The 21,740-nt window shown below is 34.3% G+C and overlaps 1 protein-coding gene and 1 pseudogene across 1 annotated transcript; one reads left to right on the top strand and one right to left on the bottom strand.

Moving 5' to 3' along the window:
* The first annotated feature begins 5,294 nt into the window (after window positions 1–5,294).
* Window positions 5,295–10,288, top strand: LOC149947450 (uncharacterized). Its single transcript, XM_090170898.1, has 5 exons — window positions 5,295–5,310; window positions 5,383–5,453; window positions 5,514–5,609; window positions 7,909–8,010; window positions 9,872–10,288. Exons 1-5 carry the CDS (start codon window positions 5,295–5,297, stop codon window positions 10,286–10,288), a joined length of 702 nt encoding a protein of 233 aa, XP_090027024.1.
* Window positions 10,289–15,689: 5,401 nt separating this feature from the next.
* Window positions 15,690–16,201, bottom strand: LOC149947449 (DNA oxidative demethylase ALKBH2 pseudogene; annotated as a pseudogene).
* Between the last annotated feature and the right edge of the window lie 5,539 nt (window positions 16,202–21,740).

The following is a 21,740-nucleotide window of genomic DNA, read 5'->3' as shown; positions in this document are numbered from 1 at the left end:
CAAACGATAATATTTCGTTTTAAAACGATTACTATTTCTACATCAAATGTTTAAATTAATTTTTTTCCTAATACATTTTAGCTTTGCGCCATTTATCACGTTGCAAAATATTATACTTTTTAACGTTGGAGTACTCAAACCATGAACTATCAGATTATATACTTCGTAATGTTCCAATTTTCTCATTTCTTCCATATTTAATTGAAATATGGTTAATTGTTTATTATAGAAGCTTAGTGGTTTCGCAAAAGCTTTTGTATAATCCCGCGGCTGCTCTTATTACAAATATTGAACCCGATGATGATTTGGCTTTGCACAGGCTTTTACTTGGAACAAAACACCATCCAACTCGTCATTCCGCATCCCTTAATAAAAAATCCGTCGTCAGCTGCGCTTTCATTAAACATAGAAATCATTTTAAATAGTTAAATGGGCCTTAGGCACGCTATAACTTAACGAAAATATAGTCCTAATTATTAAAACAGTTAAACAAGACGCGAAAACACCTACCAAAGTAATATAGCGATTCAAAATTTATTTCGTTGTCGAGATTGACGTTCACGAATCGGTGTAAAAAAAATTATTTCGGCTTTGGTTCCGAAATATGCAAACGTACAGGCAGCCATATTGATTCAATTCTTTTATAACGTAAAGGTTTCCCCATGTGGGGTTTTTTTTTACGGATGTTTAATGAAATTTTCAATTGCTTTCCTTTTGAACAGCCTCGCAATCGGATTATGAATGAGTTTCACGTCCTTCTCTGTTGGTTCTCGATAGCTTCTTATGGCCTTCAAATTTCCTTCGCTCAGTTGCCAGGAGGACCTTCGGATTTGGTCGGCCAAAGAATGCAGTTGGCCTGTGGTAAGTCTAAAATTACCCAAAACTTGGTTAAAATTGGGAAATAAAATTGGTGGTGTCAGCCAGAGACACCAAATTCACCAAAAGGTTCTATGCCGCAAGACAGATGGAACTAAAGTTGTTATTTAAATAATATAATTCGTAACATTCTAGAGAGATATTTCTTAATCACCATGATCACACTTCTTATATTATATTATATTATTTATCATATCTAATCAATGTCTTCATATAACTTGCTATAATTACACTATTTTCCTATTTTTGGTTAATTGTTTGTACTTTACCAGTTGCAATTAGCAGTTTTAATATAGATGGTAATCAAAAATAAAAAAGTTGTAAAGCATTTCGAGCCAAATTATGTTAGATCGCTTCACTCAGATTCATGATTTCCATCCTATTGTGAAACCGAATTTCTTAGAAACCATATCCTTTTCAATCCATGCGTATTTGAAACCCATATTTTTCTGTAATTTTCCTTTATTTTTCAAAAAATATTTATACAAAATCCTTTAAATCTATTACCAATTTATTATTAGTTTTAGCACCAGTTGCCCTAGTTTCTGATAAATCTGGTAACAAAAATCTTAAATTATGTGATCCACCATAAATATAAATAAATAAATGTTTTCAAACTCAACGAAAAATTTGACGTGTAAAGATGGTCCCTGGTTCGGTACAACTTAAATCGGTATAAAATTTTTCTTATCATTATAGCTCTTCTTGGATAGTTATACCTCTCTAGATACTGCTAGCCTTACTCACTAGAAACGTTTACCTTCGCATGTTCCAGCTGATATTAAAAATAAAGTTGTAAAAATACTCACTGTCAAAAATTTTACTACTATCGAAAATGTGTAATTCTGCAAATTTCGTCGTTAGGCGGAGTAATACACGAGTGATATTTTCTGTCATAATGCCGTGTATTCTTCCGCGTTTTGGCGGGAAACTCGTGCCAATTGAAAAATACTCTTGTTTAATTTTTTTAGCTTTTAGTTCTCTCGTAAGAAATATATGATTAATTTTTGCTTTTATTTTCCACGCATTACAGGTGCTCAACCGACACACACTTTAACTAAAGTATTCGACGATTGCCTGACTGATAATGGCTTGCCGTACAGAGTGACTATTTTTATGAACGGGTAGATTACGAAGAGTGGTGGGGAAAAATATTCTCGGCCACAAATTTCCATTTTGGCGAGTAGCTACTGGAGGTTCTGGACAAAAACTAGAATAAGACACTCACTAAAATGATTACATTTTGTTGGTGCTAATGTTTCCACACAGCAACTTTCGGAATCACCCTATTAATTGAAATAAGTTTTGCTATATTTGAGAGTGCTATTTTATCTTCCGAAGGTCCTGGACGTGTGCAAACCATGCGGTAAGAAGGCGGGTGTCGACCTGTCCACTTACAAGGGAATCTGGGATTTTTCGTGCGGAGGGAAAGGCGAAGTAACTATGAACACGTTAATTAATATTACAAAGTAGGACCGTAAGTGTATAATATTGTAAAATAAGTGTGACACTTCCTATTCTTCACACGAAAAGTTTTACTGAGAGCTATTCACAAGACAGACTGCATTACGGGCTTCGTCACCGTTTTGCGTTCGCTCGCTAACGCGTCACACGTAGCCTTTGACAGCGCCTCGCTAGGGGGAGATTTTATTCTAGTGATTAAGATTAAACCCGGTAGTTTAGTAAAGTTAAAAATAGAACTTAACAGAGATTGTTTTGAACGAAATGAAATTAACATTAACAGGTAACTCTCTTTTACTATTCGTAGAATATACCGGAAACTAGGGACTGCATAGTCGATCAAATGAAGAAGAAAGTTCCCAAAATGGACATTATGAAACTCTCGCAAAAGGCTATGGAGATATGCAAGGTTAGTTTCTAAGCCATATCCTCCTAACCATAACTTCTGGCAAGCCCGTAGTTACCTTTCTTTTGGACATCCAGAAATGCGTGGAAGAGGTGCCGAAGAAAGGGCAGAAGAAGAAAGCGAACGAGGCCAAGAACGAAGCGAAGAACAAGGCTTCGACCACCAAAGCACCCAAGCGAAGAAGAAAGTCCAAGTTCAGGACCAGAACAACGTCGAAACCGAAGAAAGATAAGCAACAGCAAAAGAAAGGACCGTCCAAAAAGAAACGAACAAACGAGCCCGCTTAATTGTACACGCTATTACGATCATTTAAGGGTCAAATAAATTATACGGAATCTCAAATTACACTCTTGTCTGTTACTGAAACGTCGATATAACTAATTTCTTGGGGGCCTGTTAAAGAAAATGTTTTAGAGTGGGCTTACGTGATTGATTTCCTTAGCCGATAAAACAAAGAGTTTTTTAAATGGTTATATGTAAAATGCCACTTCTTCTAGCCATCCACTATTTTGTGATATTCCTGAGTGCCCATCAGTTCCTTATTCTTGAACGACTTTGGTTATTATGGATGCTTTGTTTATTAATTTTATTTCTTGAAGAAATCTATTCATTATCTTACATATATTTCAAAATATTTCAATAACTAGCTGGGTAGCTCGTCCTTCGTCCGGGTCCCAACTAGTTGATCTTGCAATGTTTAAGATACTGAAGACGAGGCAAACGTTTTGCCTATCTTTGTTGGCGAGCACAGCTTTCGACTAGACCTCATTTTCGTTTAGACGCTCCACAAAAGGTTGTTAACAGTCGAAGGAAATTTTATATTAAAAAAGTATTTTATATAACCTTAGTTTTGCTCAATCGAAAAGATGTGTACCACAATTATTAGACTTAAATATTTGGAGTTAAACCTCGGTCACAAAAACTTGGCCAAGAAATGGGGCTATGAGACCAACATGTTTTGGACATTTTATCTACATTCACACTGAGCAACTTGGTTTGCGAGACGTGTTGGCCAACAACGCTTTGCGGAAATGTTGAGGCGTGTCAATAGGCCTAAAATATAGTTAACGCTTCAAGATTATATATTGGATATACCATAAGCCTATCAACCCTAAGTTTGAATCGAAAGGCAGTGTTGGTTCAAGCAAACGACTGGCGAAAGTACAGCGCTAAATCCACCCGGTGGCGGAAAAGAGAAACGTAACGCGTCCCGCAATGCATGATGCCAGCTGCTTTGGTAAGAGAGAGGTGCGTAGAGAGAGAAAGGGGGAAGGAAGAAGCTTCAATTTATCTCTACAAGGTTCCGATACTATCGCCTGATTTCTTCTTTTTCGCCCGTCCAGTGGTGGTACAAAGGGCGCTATGCGCGTTTCAAACTTAGAGGTGATAGGCTTATGGTTATACATGTATGGTGAAATCTATGTCAAATTCTAAAAGCGTCTGTTATATCGTCGCGTTTCCTTTGGAAGGTTACTAAATGGTTACCAATTTCACAATTTATGTTATATTCTCTATTCACGAATAATATGAAAATATTTTAAAACCATATAAAAGAGTCGACATAAATAGCGGCTTTCGCTTATTGAGAACTCTTTAAACAAGTGTTCCGAACACCTTTCCAAAGTTTGGGCTCTCTAAGGTCAAACATATGGACTCCTACACTAAGACAGACAAACAGACAAGCCATGTATCGGAAATATATTAAATAGCGTAAATTTTATTAAAATTGCTATAGATAACCGATATTGGTCACAGTAAAAACGTAAAATTAGCTTCAACGACCTCTAGTGTAGGCTTCTTAACATTTTTTTTAAACCGCTACTCAATATTTAACTTCGGCGCCACCGTTTTTGGGTGAACTATCACATTATTCCTTTAAAACATATTTGTAATTGAAGTAGGCCGTGCTTAGTATTTTTAGTGTTTCTGGGCGAAACTGAAGCTTGGCCTTCCTTTATGCGAAATATTTATCAGCCCTCGCTGGTCATCCAGTTCACCCAAGTACAACCCTGAATAGAAGGGAAAAGTAAATAAGTGGATGACGAAAATACTCATTGTCTTTAACCAAAAAGGTACTTGTTTGGCCGACAAAATATTGAGTAGATGATTCGCGGAACGCCTCGATTAGGCATTCTACGTTATATTAATTGAATTCTTGATAACAGCTATCCAAATAACATCACTGGAATATCCTAATTTAACTTTTATTGCCAGTATTTTTGACGTTAACTTTCCAACACACCGTCATCTCTGATCTAATTGATGACGAAGATAATTACAATTTCAATAGAGAGAAAGGAGTCGCTATAGCTTTTGTCTGTTGTCCCGTATGGCGTGCCAATTTAAAAGTGTAATCGTAGTCTGTCTACGATGAGAACTCTTTTCAACGGAAACATCGAGAGCCTTTCCACGCCACGACGAGGCTCTTCTTCTCGACCGAATGTTCATCAATGAATATGCTATTGTTTTTACTTGCGCAATTATTTACGCGCGGGTGTCGGTGGTGGTGGGCTTAGGGGCCCCGGGCCCCGTGGAATTAGTTGGAACTAGGATGACTTTGGCGTGCGGTAAGGTCATGGTCAAGGTCATGATTATCTATAACTGGACTGTTGTTGGTTAAATGCCATATTTATTTGTAGGGGCCCAACCTCAACCATTCGCGAAGAAAATATTCGATGATTGCTTGACCGAGAAAGGGCTACCGTACCGGGTAAGTCTGCTTAATAATTATAGATCTATCATATATTAAATTTCAACGTTACCATTACAGGTTTTAGACGTGTGCGCTCCGTGCGGAGACAAAGCGGGCTTAGACATGACCACGTATAAAGGCGCCTGGGAATTTTCTTGTCAAGCTAAAGGCTCCGTACGTAAATAATTTCTCACTGAATTCTAATCTGATGTCCACCCCCTCAGGTTTCACGACCGGAGGGGATCAAGCCACCTATCCCCCCCCCCCAACCTGTTCCAACACTCCTGTCGCCCCTTCCTTCCGTTGGAAAGCTTCGAAAATGAATTGTGGAGCATTTGTCCTGTACATTTCTGAACTGTAGTTACTTTTTCCTCTCCCCGTTACCGTTACGGAAAATGGTGCTTAAAACCTATCCGATAACTGCGGCGCATTTACTTTGGCCATTGTTAATTAAGGCTTGTTTGCACTACAGCAGAAACGCCGCGACACAAAAACCATCCTCAAAGGTTGGTTTTCTCCAGGACAAAAACGGTCGTAGTGTCAGCGCTTTAGTACTAGTGAAAAAGCAGCGAGCGTCGCGTTTTGTCTTAGCGAAAACGAGCGTTTAGATCTAATATATGTTTTTGGTGTCCATGGTCGTCGTGGCAGCGTTTTGGTACTAGTTAAATTTCTGTGGCCGCGAGCGTCGCGTTTTTTCTTAGCGAAAACGAGCGTTTAGATCTAATATATTTTTCTGGTGTCCCCGGCCGTCGTGCCAGCCTTTAGTACTAGGGAAAACTCTTTCAAGACGGAGCTTATAAACCCTGACATACCCGCCTAAAGAGAAAAACATTGTTGAGCATAGTTTCCACAAGCGCGCGCCATGATATATTTTTCTTTATGCGGGTAAAAACCTTTGTACGTGACAAAATTGTTGATTTTATAAAATGTCTTTACGCTTGCCCAACTTGTTGAAATGTTGCACTGGATTAGTTCAGCCAATGCTTAAGAATGAGTTCATAAACTCTTTAGTGGGAGAGAAAACGGATCCACAGCTGAAGCAGGGAGGCAACATTTCAACAATATGGCCAAGGTTATTTTATAAAAAGAACTATTGAGATTCGCGCCCTGACGCGCGCTAGTGGAAACTAATAGCTTTTTCGCTCCAAATCCTCCGCTGACGTAATTTATCTCATTTCGATCTACAAATAAATTAAAAAAATTAGAGCTTTATTTAAGAACTGAAAAGGAACACGCGAAAATATATCTGTTTATTTCTCTAGATTTCCAGAAATATCGAAAATATATCTGTTTATTTCTCTAGATTTCCAGAAATATCGAAAATATATCTGTTTATTTCTCTAGATTTCCAGAAATATCGAAAAAAATATCTGTTTATTTCTCTAGATTTCCAGAAATGTCGAAAATATATCTTGTTTATTTCTCTAGATTTCCAATATTTCTTTGAATTTCTCGAGATTTCTAATACTTCTCCTGCATTTCTAGATTTACAGAAATATTGAAAATATTTCCGTTTATTTCTCTGGATTTCCAATATTTATCCTGGATTTAAAATATTTCCTACATTTCTTTTCGATCTCTAGATTTTCGGAAATAATTATTTCGATTTATCACTAAAGTTGTACACCAGATTTCTTAAGTGACTACCCCCTCGATTAGTAGATGTCTGAAGTAAGTTAAATATTCATTTTGAAAGTAGGCCTCGTAATTTAAGATTTAAATTAAATTATGAAAATAAATGTTGAGCATAATGAAATTCTTCAAGTTCCATAATCTTAGAGGAGATATTACAACAAATTTAGTTACCTTTATTCATGGAAACAACTACCTTTAAAATAAGTATAGTCATTATATAATTAATTATGATATTAATATCTTATTATTTTTTTCACTGAAAAAACATTTGCCATAACAGATATATATAAAATTACAATAGCTATCAAGGCGGCCGTCTTAAATATGAGCCAAATAAGGATAATTCCTGGTCCTTACGCCTCTAAGGAGATGTTAATTTTACCCTCATTTTATCGTAAGGACTATTTTTCTCAAGGATAAGAGTAGAATACGAAATTTCGAGTATAAGGATAACTTCAATTTTTACTGTCAATTTTTGATCTTTACGAATCATAAGGTGGGTTCAATAAATTTTGCTATGGCAAAAACGCGGCGTCGACCAGAAATAATATAGGTCTGACGGAGATTTTAGATTTTAACTAGCCTTTAGGCCAAGAATTAGCTTCCACTACAGCGCGTAACGGCGCGTCACTCAACCTTCGCGCTAATGGAAACTAAGCTTATAGGCTGGTTTTCACCAACGTGAGAACCACATGACGGCGACCGTCGACGCCAAAAATACCCGTTAGGCCTAATACAACAAACCAGCGTTTTTGAATAGACGCACGACCAGACGCGTAAACCAACCTTTATTCCAAAATAAATAACGAGACCCTAACAAGCGTTTAAAATATCATAGAATGTAGAAGCAACTAGGGAATGCATCGTGGAGCAAATGAAAAAGCAAGTACCTTCGATGGATATTATGTCACTCTCGATACTAGCGTTGGAAAAATGCAAGGTAAAAATGAAATTCAGGCTCTTTTTATAATAATTTTCCACTCGGAGCTTACGAACGTCAGTGCCATACCCCTGTAGCACATGAAGTCGTTTTAGGGTCGGGGTACGGTCGAAAAGTGGCTTTATAGTCGACGACCAAATGCCGACCTAAAAATGTTCGAACGTTTTTCGACACTAAAACCGTTAATCCTTTTTCGGGACTATTTATGGTCGATATGCCGACCATTATCTGACTTAAAATAGACCTTACATTTAATTATTGGATTCGACATTAACTTTATAAAACCTAGGAGCAACAAACACAACACCCCACACAAGGAGAACGCAACCCGTCAAAAGTCGTGGATTTTCTTGTGTACATTTTTCATTGGCTAGACGCTTTAGCGCCTGCTGCCGTCGGAAGGGGAAAATTCGGAAATTGTCTTCTCCCCCGCCCTTAAAACGTTCAGCGTAAAGGCTCGTGACGCTCGTCCAATGAAATTCGTAAACAACCCTTCGATAGCGTGTTTAAAGGCTAGCTGCGTTCTCCTTGTGTTTGTTGCTCCTAGATAAAACAGACCATATGTATTTAGGAAAAGGGGATATTTTAATTATTTTCTGACTATTTGATGATTTTCTGAGAATTTTTTATTCAAACTTATTTGTATTCGAAAAACGCGGCATCTAATAATTAGATCAGTTTTGTGTCGGAAATAAGCATTAATATAAAGTCCGCCCGACGTCATTTTGGAGTCGGTTCTTAGGTCTATTAAAAGGCGACTGTTGGCCGACCCTTTTACCCCTTGGACCTTTCGACCCTCAATCCGGCCAGCTTTAGTGCCTAGTACCTTTTGCTGACGTCGGGCCGACTTTAATTTGCTACAGGGGTATTTAAGCAACTGGATGCCCTATACTAGGGTCCAGCTACGTCCTCTATATTTTGAGGCAGCTAAGGCTCTGTACTGCAGTAAATCTGGCATTGTTCAACGTTATTTCCTTATATTTTCCCTCGATCAGCGTAACAAGAAATCTGACCATTTATCAAAGGGCAGAACATTATGCTTTAAACATTTCAATCATGATCAAATCATTTCAATCGTGATTAAATCGTTTTAATTTTGATTAAATAGTTTCATATCCTTATTAAATCATTTCAATCGTGATTAAACATTTCAATCGTGATTAAATCATTTCAATCGTGATTAAATCGTTTCAATCATGTTTAAATCTTTTCAATGATGATTCAATCGTTTTAATGATGATTCAATCATTTAAATAATGATTAAAGGATTTCAATGATTATTAAATCATTTAAATGATGATTAAATCTTTTAAATACTGATTATATCTCTTAAATAATGATTAAATAATTTCAATGATGATTAAATCATTTCCATTTTGAATAAACCATTTCAGTCGTGATTATATCATTACAACCATTCCAATCGCGATTTAATCATTTTAATCACGATTTCATCATTTAAATCACAAAATTTTAATCGCAATTTCATAATTTTAATCATTCCAATCGCGATTTAATCATTTTAATCACGATTTAATCATTTTAATCATGATTTCATCATTTTAATCACGATTTCGTCATTTAAATCACAAAATTCAAATCGCAATTTCATCATTTTAATCATTCCAATCGTGATTTAATCATTTTAATCACGATTTAATAATTTTAATAGCGATTAAATCATTTTGATAACTATTTAATCTATTGAAACATAATTTAATCAATTTAACATAATTTAATTTTTTTTTAAATAGTGTTTTGCACAAATGAATAGTGTTTTCGAGATTAAGAGAGTGTTGTCACCGCGTAATGTTTGCATGGCGTGTTCGTGTCCAAATAATACGATTCAATTCTTTGGTAGGAATGCGTCGAAGATATGCCTAATCGACTAAACAGTACCACCACGGCGAAACCAACCACCACGGTGAAACCAACAACCACAACGACAAAGGCGCCAGGAACTTCAAAACCTAAAACCACTACCACTAAAAAGCCCAATGCGAAAAACAAGGCTAAGACCACTAACAAGCCTAAGACGACTAACAAGCCTAAGACGACTAACAAGCCTAAGACGACTAACAAGCCTAAGACCACAAACAGACCGAAAACAACGAAAAAACCAAGAACCACGGCTAAGCCGAAATCTCAACAAAATAAGCCCAAGCCAAAATCTCTGAAGAAAGAGCAACAAAACAAACCGCCGAAAAGAAGTAACAACACAGGTGGCGCTACGCTGTTGAGATTCATCAAGAAAATAGACAAGCAACGAAAAAACTAATTGCACAATTATATTAGAACTAATAAAGAAGTCCCGATTATAAATAAACAAATTTATTTATTTATTTATTGGTTTGTCTCATATATAATATATAACAAGAAATATAATATATCAATTCTCAATGTGTTTTCCAAATTTTAAGAAATTTACTATTTAAATAGAGCATAGCTTCAATGGAGGATAAAGCCTATTAGGGGCTCCACAATTCACTTTTAATGATCCCCAGTTGCGTAAATAACGACCCCGAAACACTCTGTGACGCATTCGGGTCCCAGAAGTATAAGGGGCCCCTAAAGATTCCTTAAATAAATAGTGGTACTCATGAAAAAAAGAATCCCAAAATGAGTTACTCGGGTGGACCACGGAGACCTTAGATATGCCACTGCTGAGTTCAAAGTTCATTTCTTCCGTTTGGGAAACCTAGTTCTATTATTCTGAAGACTAGCGCGGAAAAATAGCGGAAAATTCAAAGGATACTCTGTACCTTGAATTTGCGGGATCATAATCCATGCAATGTCATTTCGCTACCTTAGATTCAAAACTAAATAGTATCTCCAAAAAACTATAATATAAAATATACAAAATGCATGACGGATCGAGGGGTAGTTCACTTAGAAGATTAAGTTTGCACCTTTGATTGATTAAGATGACTAAATGTATTAAATTGAGATTAAATCGAGTAAGTGATTAATCTTATTAAATCGCGATTAAAAAAGAAATATTTTCCAAAAATTAGATCGTTAATAAATCAATTCAATATCGATTAAGGTGATTAAATCAATTTAATATCGATTCACGTGATTAAATCAATTTATTATCGATAAACGGTAATAGTTTGTGTAGGGAGCTGTTGGCTCGCGTGGCATGAAGGGCTTGCCACCACCCTCCTACGCATTGTAAATTTGTAACCCGGCCACCGGAATTAATGGCTTTAAAAGTCGCTGGATGACTTAGGCCTAAGGTGGTGCCTTGGGTATTGGCCTAGCTGATTATTATTATTATTAAATCACCATTAAAAGATTAGACCATGATTAAAGATATTAACTTATGATTAAATAAGTTAAATATTATTAAATAAATTCGCGATTAACAGGAAATTAATACATTTAATAGGATGGGTCCATAAAGTATGCACCCGAAAGAGGAGTGATCTGCCCCTCATAACGGATACTACGTGGTTATAAGTTAATTTTAAAAATACTTCAAACTATTTGGAAAGCTGTCGAGCCGTAACTCCTCGCCACGCTGCTTTCAATTTACTATTTAATTCCCGCTACAATTTTATTTTTCAATTAACATATCGTGTAAAATAAAAACAACAGTATTTAAAAGCCAAGATACTTCATGGTTAAAAATTTTATTTATTTAAATTGGCGAGCTTTCGGACCGCGGTCCCTTTTATTGTAACTCTCGCCTTGAAAAGGGACCGCGGTCCGAAAGCTCGCCAATGTAAATAAATAAAAATTTTAAACATGAAGTATCTTGGCTTTTAAATACTGTTGTTTTTATTTTAAATTCTAACGCCATAGTTTGTAAAACATTTAAAATTAATGATAACATATCGTTATTATGAAAGAAGTCTACCCCATTTTTTATATACAGTACTCGGTTCAATGTTTAATCTCCCGCTATTTTTCATGTAAACAGGTTCCTTAAATTTCTTTCTTTACGTATTTCCCAGCCGCAAAATAAACTGATTGACGCTAAACCTATATGTAAAGAAAGGAATGTTAATTGAAATATAAATTTGTAACGGGAATTAAATAGAAAATTGAAATAGAAAATTGTACCGGGAATTAAACAGTAAATTGAAATAGAAAATTGTAACGGGAATTAAATAGTAAATTGAAATATAAAATTGTAACGGGAATTAAATAGTAAATTGAAATAGAAAATTGTAACGGGAATTAAACAGTAAATTGAAATAGAAAATTGTAACGGGAATTAAACAGTAAATTGAAATAGAAAATTGTAACGGGAATTAAATAGTAAATTGAAATAGAAAATTGTAACGGGAATTAAATAGTAAATTGAAATAGAAAATTGTAACGGGAATTAAACAGTAAATTGAAATAGAAAATTGTAACGGGAATTAAATAGTAAATTGAAATAGAAAATTGTAACGGGAATTAAATAGTAAATTGAAATAGAAAATTGTAACGGGAATTAAATAGTAAATTGAAAGCAGCCTGACTAGGAGAATACGGCTCGAAAGCTTCCCAAATAGTGTAAAATATTTTTAAAATAAACTTCATGTTTTAAACCTCACCGTGGTAACATTTATGATTTTTAAAATTTATGATCTCAAAAATACTAAAGAAGTTTTAAAATGATTTGAAGTTTCTTTTAAATCAAGAAATACCTCTGCGTATTGTTCCATACCAGAGTGACTGAGAAAAATCCTATCACCTCGGGTAGGAATCGAACCTACGACATTTGGGTTAACGTCTCAACGCCACTACCATTGGACTTTAAAATACATATATTTCTCCAAAAAAATGGCAATGAATCACTTTATGTGGTATTTAAATAAAATGCATGTGGTAATCATAATAAAAACAACCAAATAATAAAATATTTCTGCAATGGGCGCATTTATTAAATCGATTTTGGCAACAATTACTTCGACTACATGAGAGATAGTCGTTCGTTGTGAACGTAAAACACGCTTCATTCACCGAATAGAAAAGTGGCTTATCTTCCGTAAGTCCTGATGAAAACCAGGCATATTGGATCATAGATTGAAAAGTTAGTGCCGAAAATTGATTGTGCAATAAGGAATTCAGCAGAATTATGTTGTTCCTTGTGGTTACTTCATCTACAGGGTTTTCAGAAGAAAACTCCAGAGTAGCAATAGAAAATATTTCTTTGGCGACATATTTTAGCTGACGGTGAAATGTCGTATCCAAAGGTTGACAAATTGAGGTGGTTTTAGAAAACTTGCTTTTTAAAGCAATTGACAGTAAATATTGAATCTTTCAAATAAAATAAGACGTATATACCATGAAAATTACCTTATATTTGTTATACATTTGACTCGAAAAAATCGAAGTGTGATCTGTGTGATAGAGAATATCTGGTGATTCACGCCCAATTAATTAATTTTGAATTTTACTGTAGTGTAGTCTAAACCATTAAAAAGTTTTATCCTGAGTTCTATGGTACCACATTTCCGAAGAGAACACTAATATGATATCTGTTCTTTATTGTTAAGTTGTAATTTAAGAATTGAAATTATAAACACCAAAGAGTAATTTTCCATTAATATTGAAAACATTCGCTATAAGTAATCAAGTTTCATTCAACTAATTTCAATTAAAAAATATTTTAAGAGTATAACTTTTACCAACTAGTTCTTCCTCTTCTAGCAAACGTATTCAGTTAATATTTTCCATATATCTTTTGCAAAATGTTTTTCCTTTTCGTTAAACAAATATGAACTTGCAACGTACGAAGGAAATTATAATTCAACTAACTCTTTTAAACACTGCACAACATTTAAATCCATCTTCGCATTTGATAAATTCGAAAGTCAGTGACAGTCATAGACATAATAAAGAAAGGTGACAGTATGACTTCGGTACCGAAACAACACCGACGTCAATCTGCCAGAACGAAAATTGGAAAAGTTCATTTTTGGCTAAGGTAGAGAACGCGAAGATAGAAAAAGAATGTTGGACTAAACTAAAGAAACATAAGTTTAACTGTTATATCCCATTTCTACTAAGAAAATGACAAAGGGAGAATTATTTCAAAGAATGATACCAAGTATAGACAAAGGGAGAATTATTTCAAAGAATGATACCAAGTATAGACAAAGGGAGAATTATTTCAAAGAATGATACAAAGTATAGACGTGTAATGGAACTATTTATTTCTAAACATTACCGTATTTCGCGTTCAACTTTTTTCATTCGTTTTTTGTAATGTCACTTTTCGGGCCGAATTGCGCCAATATGACAAGGCAGAATTATTTCAAACTGCTACTATTAAATCTAGGTTAAATTACCTATCGAATGATACAAAGTGTAGGCGTGTACGTCCTAAATATCGTGAACTATTAATTTCTAAACATTACCGTATTTCGCGTTCAACTTTTTTTATTCGTTTTTTGTAATGTCACTTTTCGGGCCGAATTGCGCAAAAATGACAATGCAGAATTATTTCAAACTGCTATTATTAAATCTACGTTAAATTACCTATCGAATGATACAACGTGTAGGCGTGTATGTCCTAAATAACGTGAACTATTAATTTCTAAACCTTACCGTATTTCGCGTTTAACTTTCTTCATTCGTTTCCTGTAATGTCACCTTTCGGGCCGAATTGCGCCAATTTGACAAGGTAGAATTATTTCAAACTGCTATCTTTAAATCTAGGTTAAATTACCTATCGAATGATACAAAGTGTAGGTGTGTACGTCCTAAATAACGTGAACTATTAATTTCTAAACCTTACCGTATTTCGCGTTTAACGTTCTTCATTCGTTTCCTGTAATGTCACCTTTCGGGCCGAATTGCGCCAATATGACAAGGTAGAATTATTTCAAACTGCTATCTTTAAATCTAGGTTAAATTACCTATCGAATTATACAAAGTGTAGGTGTGTACGTCCTAAATAACGTGAACTATTAATTTCTAAACCTTACCGTATTTAGCGTTTAACTTTCTTCATTCGTTTCCTGTAATGTCACCTTTCGGGCCGAATTGCGCCAATATGACAAGGTAGAATTATTTCAAACTGCTATTATTAAATCTACGTTAAATTACCTATCGAATGATACAACGTGTAGGCGTGTACGTTCTAAATAACGTGAACTATTAATTTCTAAACCATACCGTATTTCGCGTTTAACTTTCTTCATTCGTTTCCTGTAATGTCACCTTTCGGGCCGAATTGCGCCAATATGACAGGGTAGAATTATTTCAAACTGCTATCTTTAAATCTAGGTTAAATAACCTATCGAATTATACAAAGTGTAGGTGTGTACGTCCTAAATAACGTGAACTATTAATTTCTAAACCTTACCGTATTTCGCGTTTAACTTTCTTCATTCGTTTCCTGTAATGTCACCTTTCGGGCCGAATTGCGCCAATATGACAAGGTAGAATTATTTCAAACTGCTACCTTTAAATCGAGGTTATATTACCTATCGAATGATAGAAAGTATAGACGTGTACGTCCTAAATAACGTGATCTATTAATTTCTAAACCTTACCGTATTTCGCGTTTAACTTTTTTTGCGCAATTATGACAAGGCAGAACTTAGGACGTTTAAATACTATTCAAGTAATATTTTATTTATTTTTTCAAAAAAAATATTGCATTTTGTACATTTAAAATATTGCATTTTGTTCATTTCAAATATTTTATGTTTATTTTTCTGAAGGTCAAGTTTATTCTAGGGTTTTTTGTATTGCATCTAGGGACAGAGTGGTACCAAAATTTATTAGTTGGATAATTCATTAATACTAGTGAGCCATGTTGAAGTTTTATTTCTTTGGCTTTAATGTTAGTTACACGGTTAAACTTCAGATCCCTGTGCCGAAGATGAAATTTTCTTTCTTGACCGATTGAGATCGAAGCTATGGGAGCCTTGGTATCCAGGTCGCTTTCATTATCTTGATGCTCTCCTATGCAATCTTCGCCGTCTTTGTACCTGTTGATCAGTACGTAGTTGTACTGTGTGCTAGTAATTGATGACACCAGTTGACATAGTTCTTTTAGTACTGGTGCCCACGTGTTCGCTGGAAACTTGTTGTTTGAGTATCCGTACTCAATACCTTCATCTCCAAAAGCCACTTGACTCCTGGGAATATTGCGCCATGTTCCTTTGTAGTTAATTTGAGACAATCTCCCAGTAAAATAAATTAATGTCTCTTCCAAGTATAAGAACAAGCGATCGGCCAGCATCTTGTCGAGTAGGTTGTAATACGTCAAATTTAAATCTTGATCTTCAATTGTTGTACCTTGAAGATTTATTTTCTTTTCATTTCCAGATTAAATTGCTGATAATATTGCCATTTCATCGAAAGAATGTACATGATCCATCCTTTTAAAAAAAAACAATTTGAAGATTACTTTAAAAATATGAAACCAATAAAAGCTGAAATAAAACGAATAATCATCTCTTTTTTTTCGTATCATAAACGTTATATATATATATATATATATATATATATATATATATATATAGTAGAAGGAAAGTGAGGGCGAGGCTCCGATCCCGGGGACGGGGTCAGGTTCGGGATCGGGGTCCGGGATTTAAGGGGTGAAATGGGGGTAAAATCGTCGAAAAGTCAATGTATTTAGGGTATTTCTCGCGACGATTTGTTTTCCCGTATATCAACATATTGTGTCCAGGCCAACTTGTTCATTTATCTACGCTTATCTCGAAAGATACTTGAACGTATATCTTATCAAGTTTTATCGTACGGAATAAGTTGAAATGATGTAAAAATTGATAACCTAGGCGACGCGTGCGCAGATTACCCCGGGGGACGCGGTTAATTTGAATTTAAGAGTGTTTTGACGTCATGGAATATTCGTTGTTAAAGTAGAATGGAAATATTTTTAAACTTCATTTTAATATCATTGTAGTATGCTTGACACTTGAACCAATCTCACGAGTATTTCTTAAAACGAATATCTCGATCGCGTTTTATCGTACGAAATAAGTAGAAATTATGTAAGTTGTATGATTAATAACCTAGGCAGGAAGATAGCGCGCGCGTGCGTGGATTACCTGGGAGGCGTGGATTACCTGGGAGGCGCGGATTGCCCGGGCGCGCGGTTAATTTGAATTTAAAACATGGATTCCCTCTCCGAAATAATTCATGTACCCAAAATTGGACCGCAAGTTTTTTTCTTTTAGGGGAATCTCTATGGGAGTTTAACATTACAATAAAGCTAATAGGTCCAGTTTGGGGTACTTTTGGTCCGAAATGGGGTACATAGGGCCGAAAATGGTGACTTTGGTCGTTTTAAGGGTACTTTTGTTCTATTTTGGTCCATTTTTGGGTACATCAGAAAAGCAGTTGGAAAAACGAAGAGCCTTATTTTTTTTTTCCCACCCATCTCCAAACTCCAAAAATTTATTGCTTTAATTTATTTATCGCTTCCGTAGGTATAAAATAAGATAAAAACCACTTACCTATATTTTAATTACGGTAAATTAAAAATACTTAATTAGTGTACTAAGTTACGTTTAAAAGAACCTTTTGTAACAATTCCAATATGTAAATATAGGTATAAGGATTGAAAAAATACTTAAAGTGGTTTTACTGATAAACTCTAAAGGAATTTAACTTTAAAGGGTATCTTAGATTATTGTTTTTAATTTTATTCAAGTTGAAAACGTATTAAGAGTCCTTCAAAGTACTATAAAAGGATTTTATTTACGAACTTAATTCATATTTTCTTCAAACTTTCAATTCGCTTTTATTACTATTTAAATACGGTAAAATATAATTTTTATACACAAATATAGTCAGAAAGATACTATAAAACACTAAAATTAAAATTAAATTAAATTTGTGTGGATAAGATTTGTAAATATCATTTTGAAACTAATAACTTTCACGCTTTATTTAAGTCAAGCCAATAAAAACAATTACCTATATTTTAAATACGGTAAAATATAAATACATTTCCGATATGTAAATAGGTAGAATAACACTATGAAAAGTTCCTTTTTCTTCTTTTAATACGACAACACACAACTCTGATACGCAAATATATAAAGAAAATATAAAAAAAAATTTACTCTACGTTCGATACGTTAAAATACATTTCCGATACACAAATATAGATAAAGAAATACTATAAAATGTAAAAAGGTAGAAAAATACTACACATTAACCATTATGAATTTAAGCTTACAACATCCTTCACGTATAGAGCATAACATATATGTTCAGAGTTAACTTGTTTCCTCGTTATCTTTATCGCATGTGTTTTAAATAGCGTATGGAATAAGTTAAGAATGTACTGAAATGGTGTATGTTTAAACCTCGTAGAATAAAGAGTAAAACATATGTTCAGAGTCGGCTTGATTACTAAAGCGAATAACAGAGACGTTTCCGGTGTAGTCACGTAGGAAGAAAAATACTACAACACTCTCTATACTCTACATTCAACACGTTAAAATATACTTCCGAAATGCCAATATAGGTAGTAAAATACTACAAAATCTCTATACTTTACCTTCAATACGTTAAATTACATTCCAATATGTAAATATAGGAGGAAAAATACTACAAAAGCCTCTTTTCTTGGCGTTCAATATGTTAAAATAGATTTCTGAAATGCAAATGTAGGTAGTAAATACTACAAAATCTCTATACTCTACCTTCAATACGTTAAATTACATTCCAATATGTAAATATAGGTAGTAAATACTACAAAAGCCTCTTTTCTTGGCGTTCAATATGTTAAAATAGATTTCTGAAATGCAAATATAGGTAGTAAATACTACAAAAGCCTCTTTTCTTGGCGTTCAATATGTTAAAATAGATTTCTGAAATGCAAATATAGGTAGTAATTACTACAATTTAAAAAACGTTGGTAAAAAGAATATCATTTTAACTTATGTAATTGTGTTTTTTACCCAACCAAGCATTTATTTGAATAAAAGTGGTATTTATTTAAATAACCAATAGTTAAATAAAAATTGTTAAATGTTTAAATAATCGAAAGTGAACAAGCCTATTTTTTAAATAAAACAAACAGACTTTAGAGTTGATAAGATTTGTAAATATCATTTGAAACTAATAATTTTCACGCTTTATTTAAGTCAAGCAATTACATTTTTAAAAATGAAAGAAGTTAAACAATATAAAAATTTGTAAATATTGTAAATATTTTTAGGTAATAAAGAAATTAAGAAATGTTTTAATTAAAATATCTTTCATTTTCTACTACATTTTTAAAAATGAAAGAAGTTTAACAATATAATTATTCTAATATAATTTCAAAATCAGGTATTATTTAAAGTACAAATGCATAATTTAGTGAAGCAATTCTTATTTAAATACTTTTATTTAATTAATTTGTGTATCTGAAATGTATTAATTGATAAATAAGTGGGTTTTACTATTTATCACGGTTTTTATATATATACATATACAGGATCTTTTTTTTTGCTCGGAAAAGTGTTTTTTTTTCAAAAACTATTTATAGTACCGATTTAAAATTTGGAAGGTCAATTCTCTATACCGGGGGACATCAGTTTGAGAAATTTGAGCGTTTTCGGTAATGTTTTTCACCAATTTTGGAAAATTATTTTTCGACCACTAGGTGCGAGATAAAAAATTTCTATTATAAAGTTGTAGGCCGTCATCGAAAACCCTTAAAAATTGTTCACTCGACGAAAAACAACTTATTTATCAGTGAAAATTCGAGCTTGAAAAATTTACAAGTTGGTGAAGCCAAATTACGATTGTTTGAAACGATAATTGAAAAGGGAACAAGTCTAATACAAACGTAGTAGAGTTTTCACACTTGAAAAAATGTACACGTTTGGTTTTTAAATGCAGATATTTTATTCACATAAATTTTTACAAAACATTTTCAATAATATCACCATTGGCTGCAACATAGGTTTGTGCGCGGACAATTAAGTTCTCAAACGCTTTCTCTACCATTTCTGGTGTGACGTCTCGGCAAGCACTGATTATTCGTCTAATGAGTTCCTCCCTAGTTTCAATGGGCGTGGCGTATACCTTTGCTTTAACGAATCCCCAGAGAAAATAATCCAGCGGTGTTAGGTCAGGTGACCTTGCTGGCCAATGCACTGGACCATTTCTCCCTATCCACCTTTCAGGAAACTCGTTGAGGTGCTCAGTTACTTGCCGGGAAAAATGCAGAGGGGCGCCATCTTGCTGAAACCACAACTGACGTCTTTCAGCCAATGGAAGGTCGTCGATTGCGTCACTCAGTTCGTTCTGTAGAAAATGTAAATACCTTTGGCCGTTGAGGTTCGTCGGCAGGAAAAAGGGACCAATCAAACGGTTTCCAACAAGTCCAACCCAAACATTGACCCGTTCAAATTGAACCTGGTGATGATATTCAAAACCCCAATGTGGGTTGATGTCAGACCAAAGATGGCTGTTTTGATGATTAAAGGGCCCATCTCTAGAAAATGACGCTTCGTCGGAGAACAAAACATGGCGCAAAAATTGTCTATCTTCTTGGACAGCATTTAGTAACCAGTTGCTAAATTCATAACGTCTTTGATGGTCTCCGTCAATTAGTCCTTGGTGGAGCGTAGCTCTGTATGGGTGATAGCGATTCTTACGAAGAATTTTCCACACACGATTTGCAGAACAACCCAAATCAGCAGCGGCGTTAGCGCAACTGTGACGAGGATATGCCACAAAGTACGCGAGTACATTGTTCTCGAAGTCTAAATCCGGTTGACCCAATCCGCGAAACCTAGGTTGCAAGTTACCAAATTGATTGAAATCGTGAATTGCTCGTCTTACTGTATTTACAGATGGTGCTCCATTTGGATGTCTTTCTGCGAAGATTTCAGTCACTCTTCTAAGGTTTTGCGCTGCTTCTCCATAGTAAATGGCAACTATCTCGGTACGCTCAGCTACTGAATAACGAGGCATTGTTCGAAATATTATCAAACACTGATAATAATCTCCCAAAGTTTTCCTTTAAATACCCAATGCATGTTTAGGATTGACCTATAGCCTCGTGTTTTTTAAATCCGGTCGTTTTTTTAACCAAAGTTTCAACTGGATTAGGTAATTCGGTTTCAATTATCGTTTCAAACAATCGTAATTTGGCTTCACCAACTTGTAAATTTTTCAAGCTCGAATTTTCACTGATAAATAAATTGTTTTTCGTCGAGTGAACAATTTTTAAGGGTTTTCGATGACGGCCTACAACTTTATAATAGAAATTTTTTATCTCGCACCTAGTGGTCGAAAAATAATTTTTCAAAATTGGTGAAAAACATTACCGAAAACGCTCAAATTTCTCAAACTGATGTCCCCCGGTATAGAGAATTGACCTTCCAAATTTGAAATCGGTACTATAAATAGTTTTTGAAAAAAAAACACTTTTCCGAGCAAAAAAAAAGACCCTGTATATTGGAATTGTTACAAAAGGTTCTTTTAAACGTAACTTAGTACATTAATTTATTTTGGAAGTTCAAAACGTATTAAGAGCCCTTCAGAGTACTATAAAAGGATTTCATTTACAAACTAAATTAATATTTTCTTCAAACTTTCAATTCGTTATAATTTGAATTTAAATGAAAACATCATGGATTATAGGTGCGTAATCTACTATTAGACCGAACTAATTAAAAAAATACTTAAAGTAAGTGGTTTTACTGATAAACTCTAAAGGAATTTTAGAATTTTCTAGAAGTAAAACTAAAACGTAAACCAAGTTTAAAACGAAACTAATAACTGGGAGAAAGGTTGAAGTAAGTAAT

This window comes from Leiobunum rupestre, chromosome 4, assembly GCF_980474605.1.
Source record: "Leiobunum rupestre chromosome 4, qqLeiRupe1.1.hap1, whole genome shotgun sequence".
NCBI classification, from domain to species: domain Eukaryota; kingdom Metazoa; phylum Arthropoda; class Arachnida; order Opiliones; family Sclerosomatidae; genus Leiobunum; species Leiobunum rupestre.
Note: the sequence above shows the minus strand (reverse complement) of the source record. Positions and strands in the feature narration are given on the sequence as shown.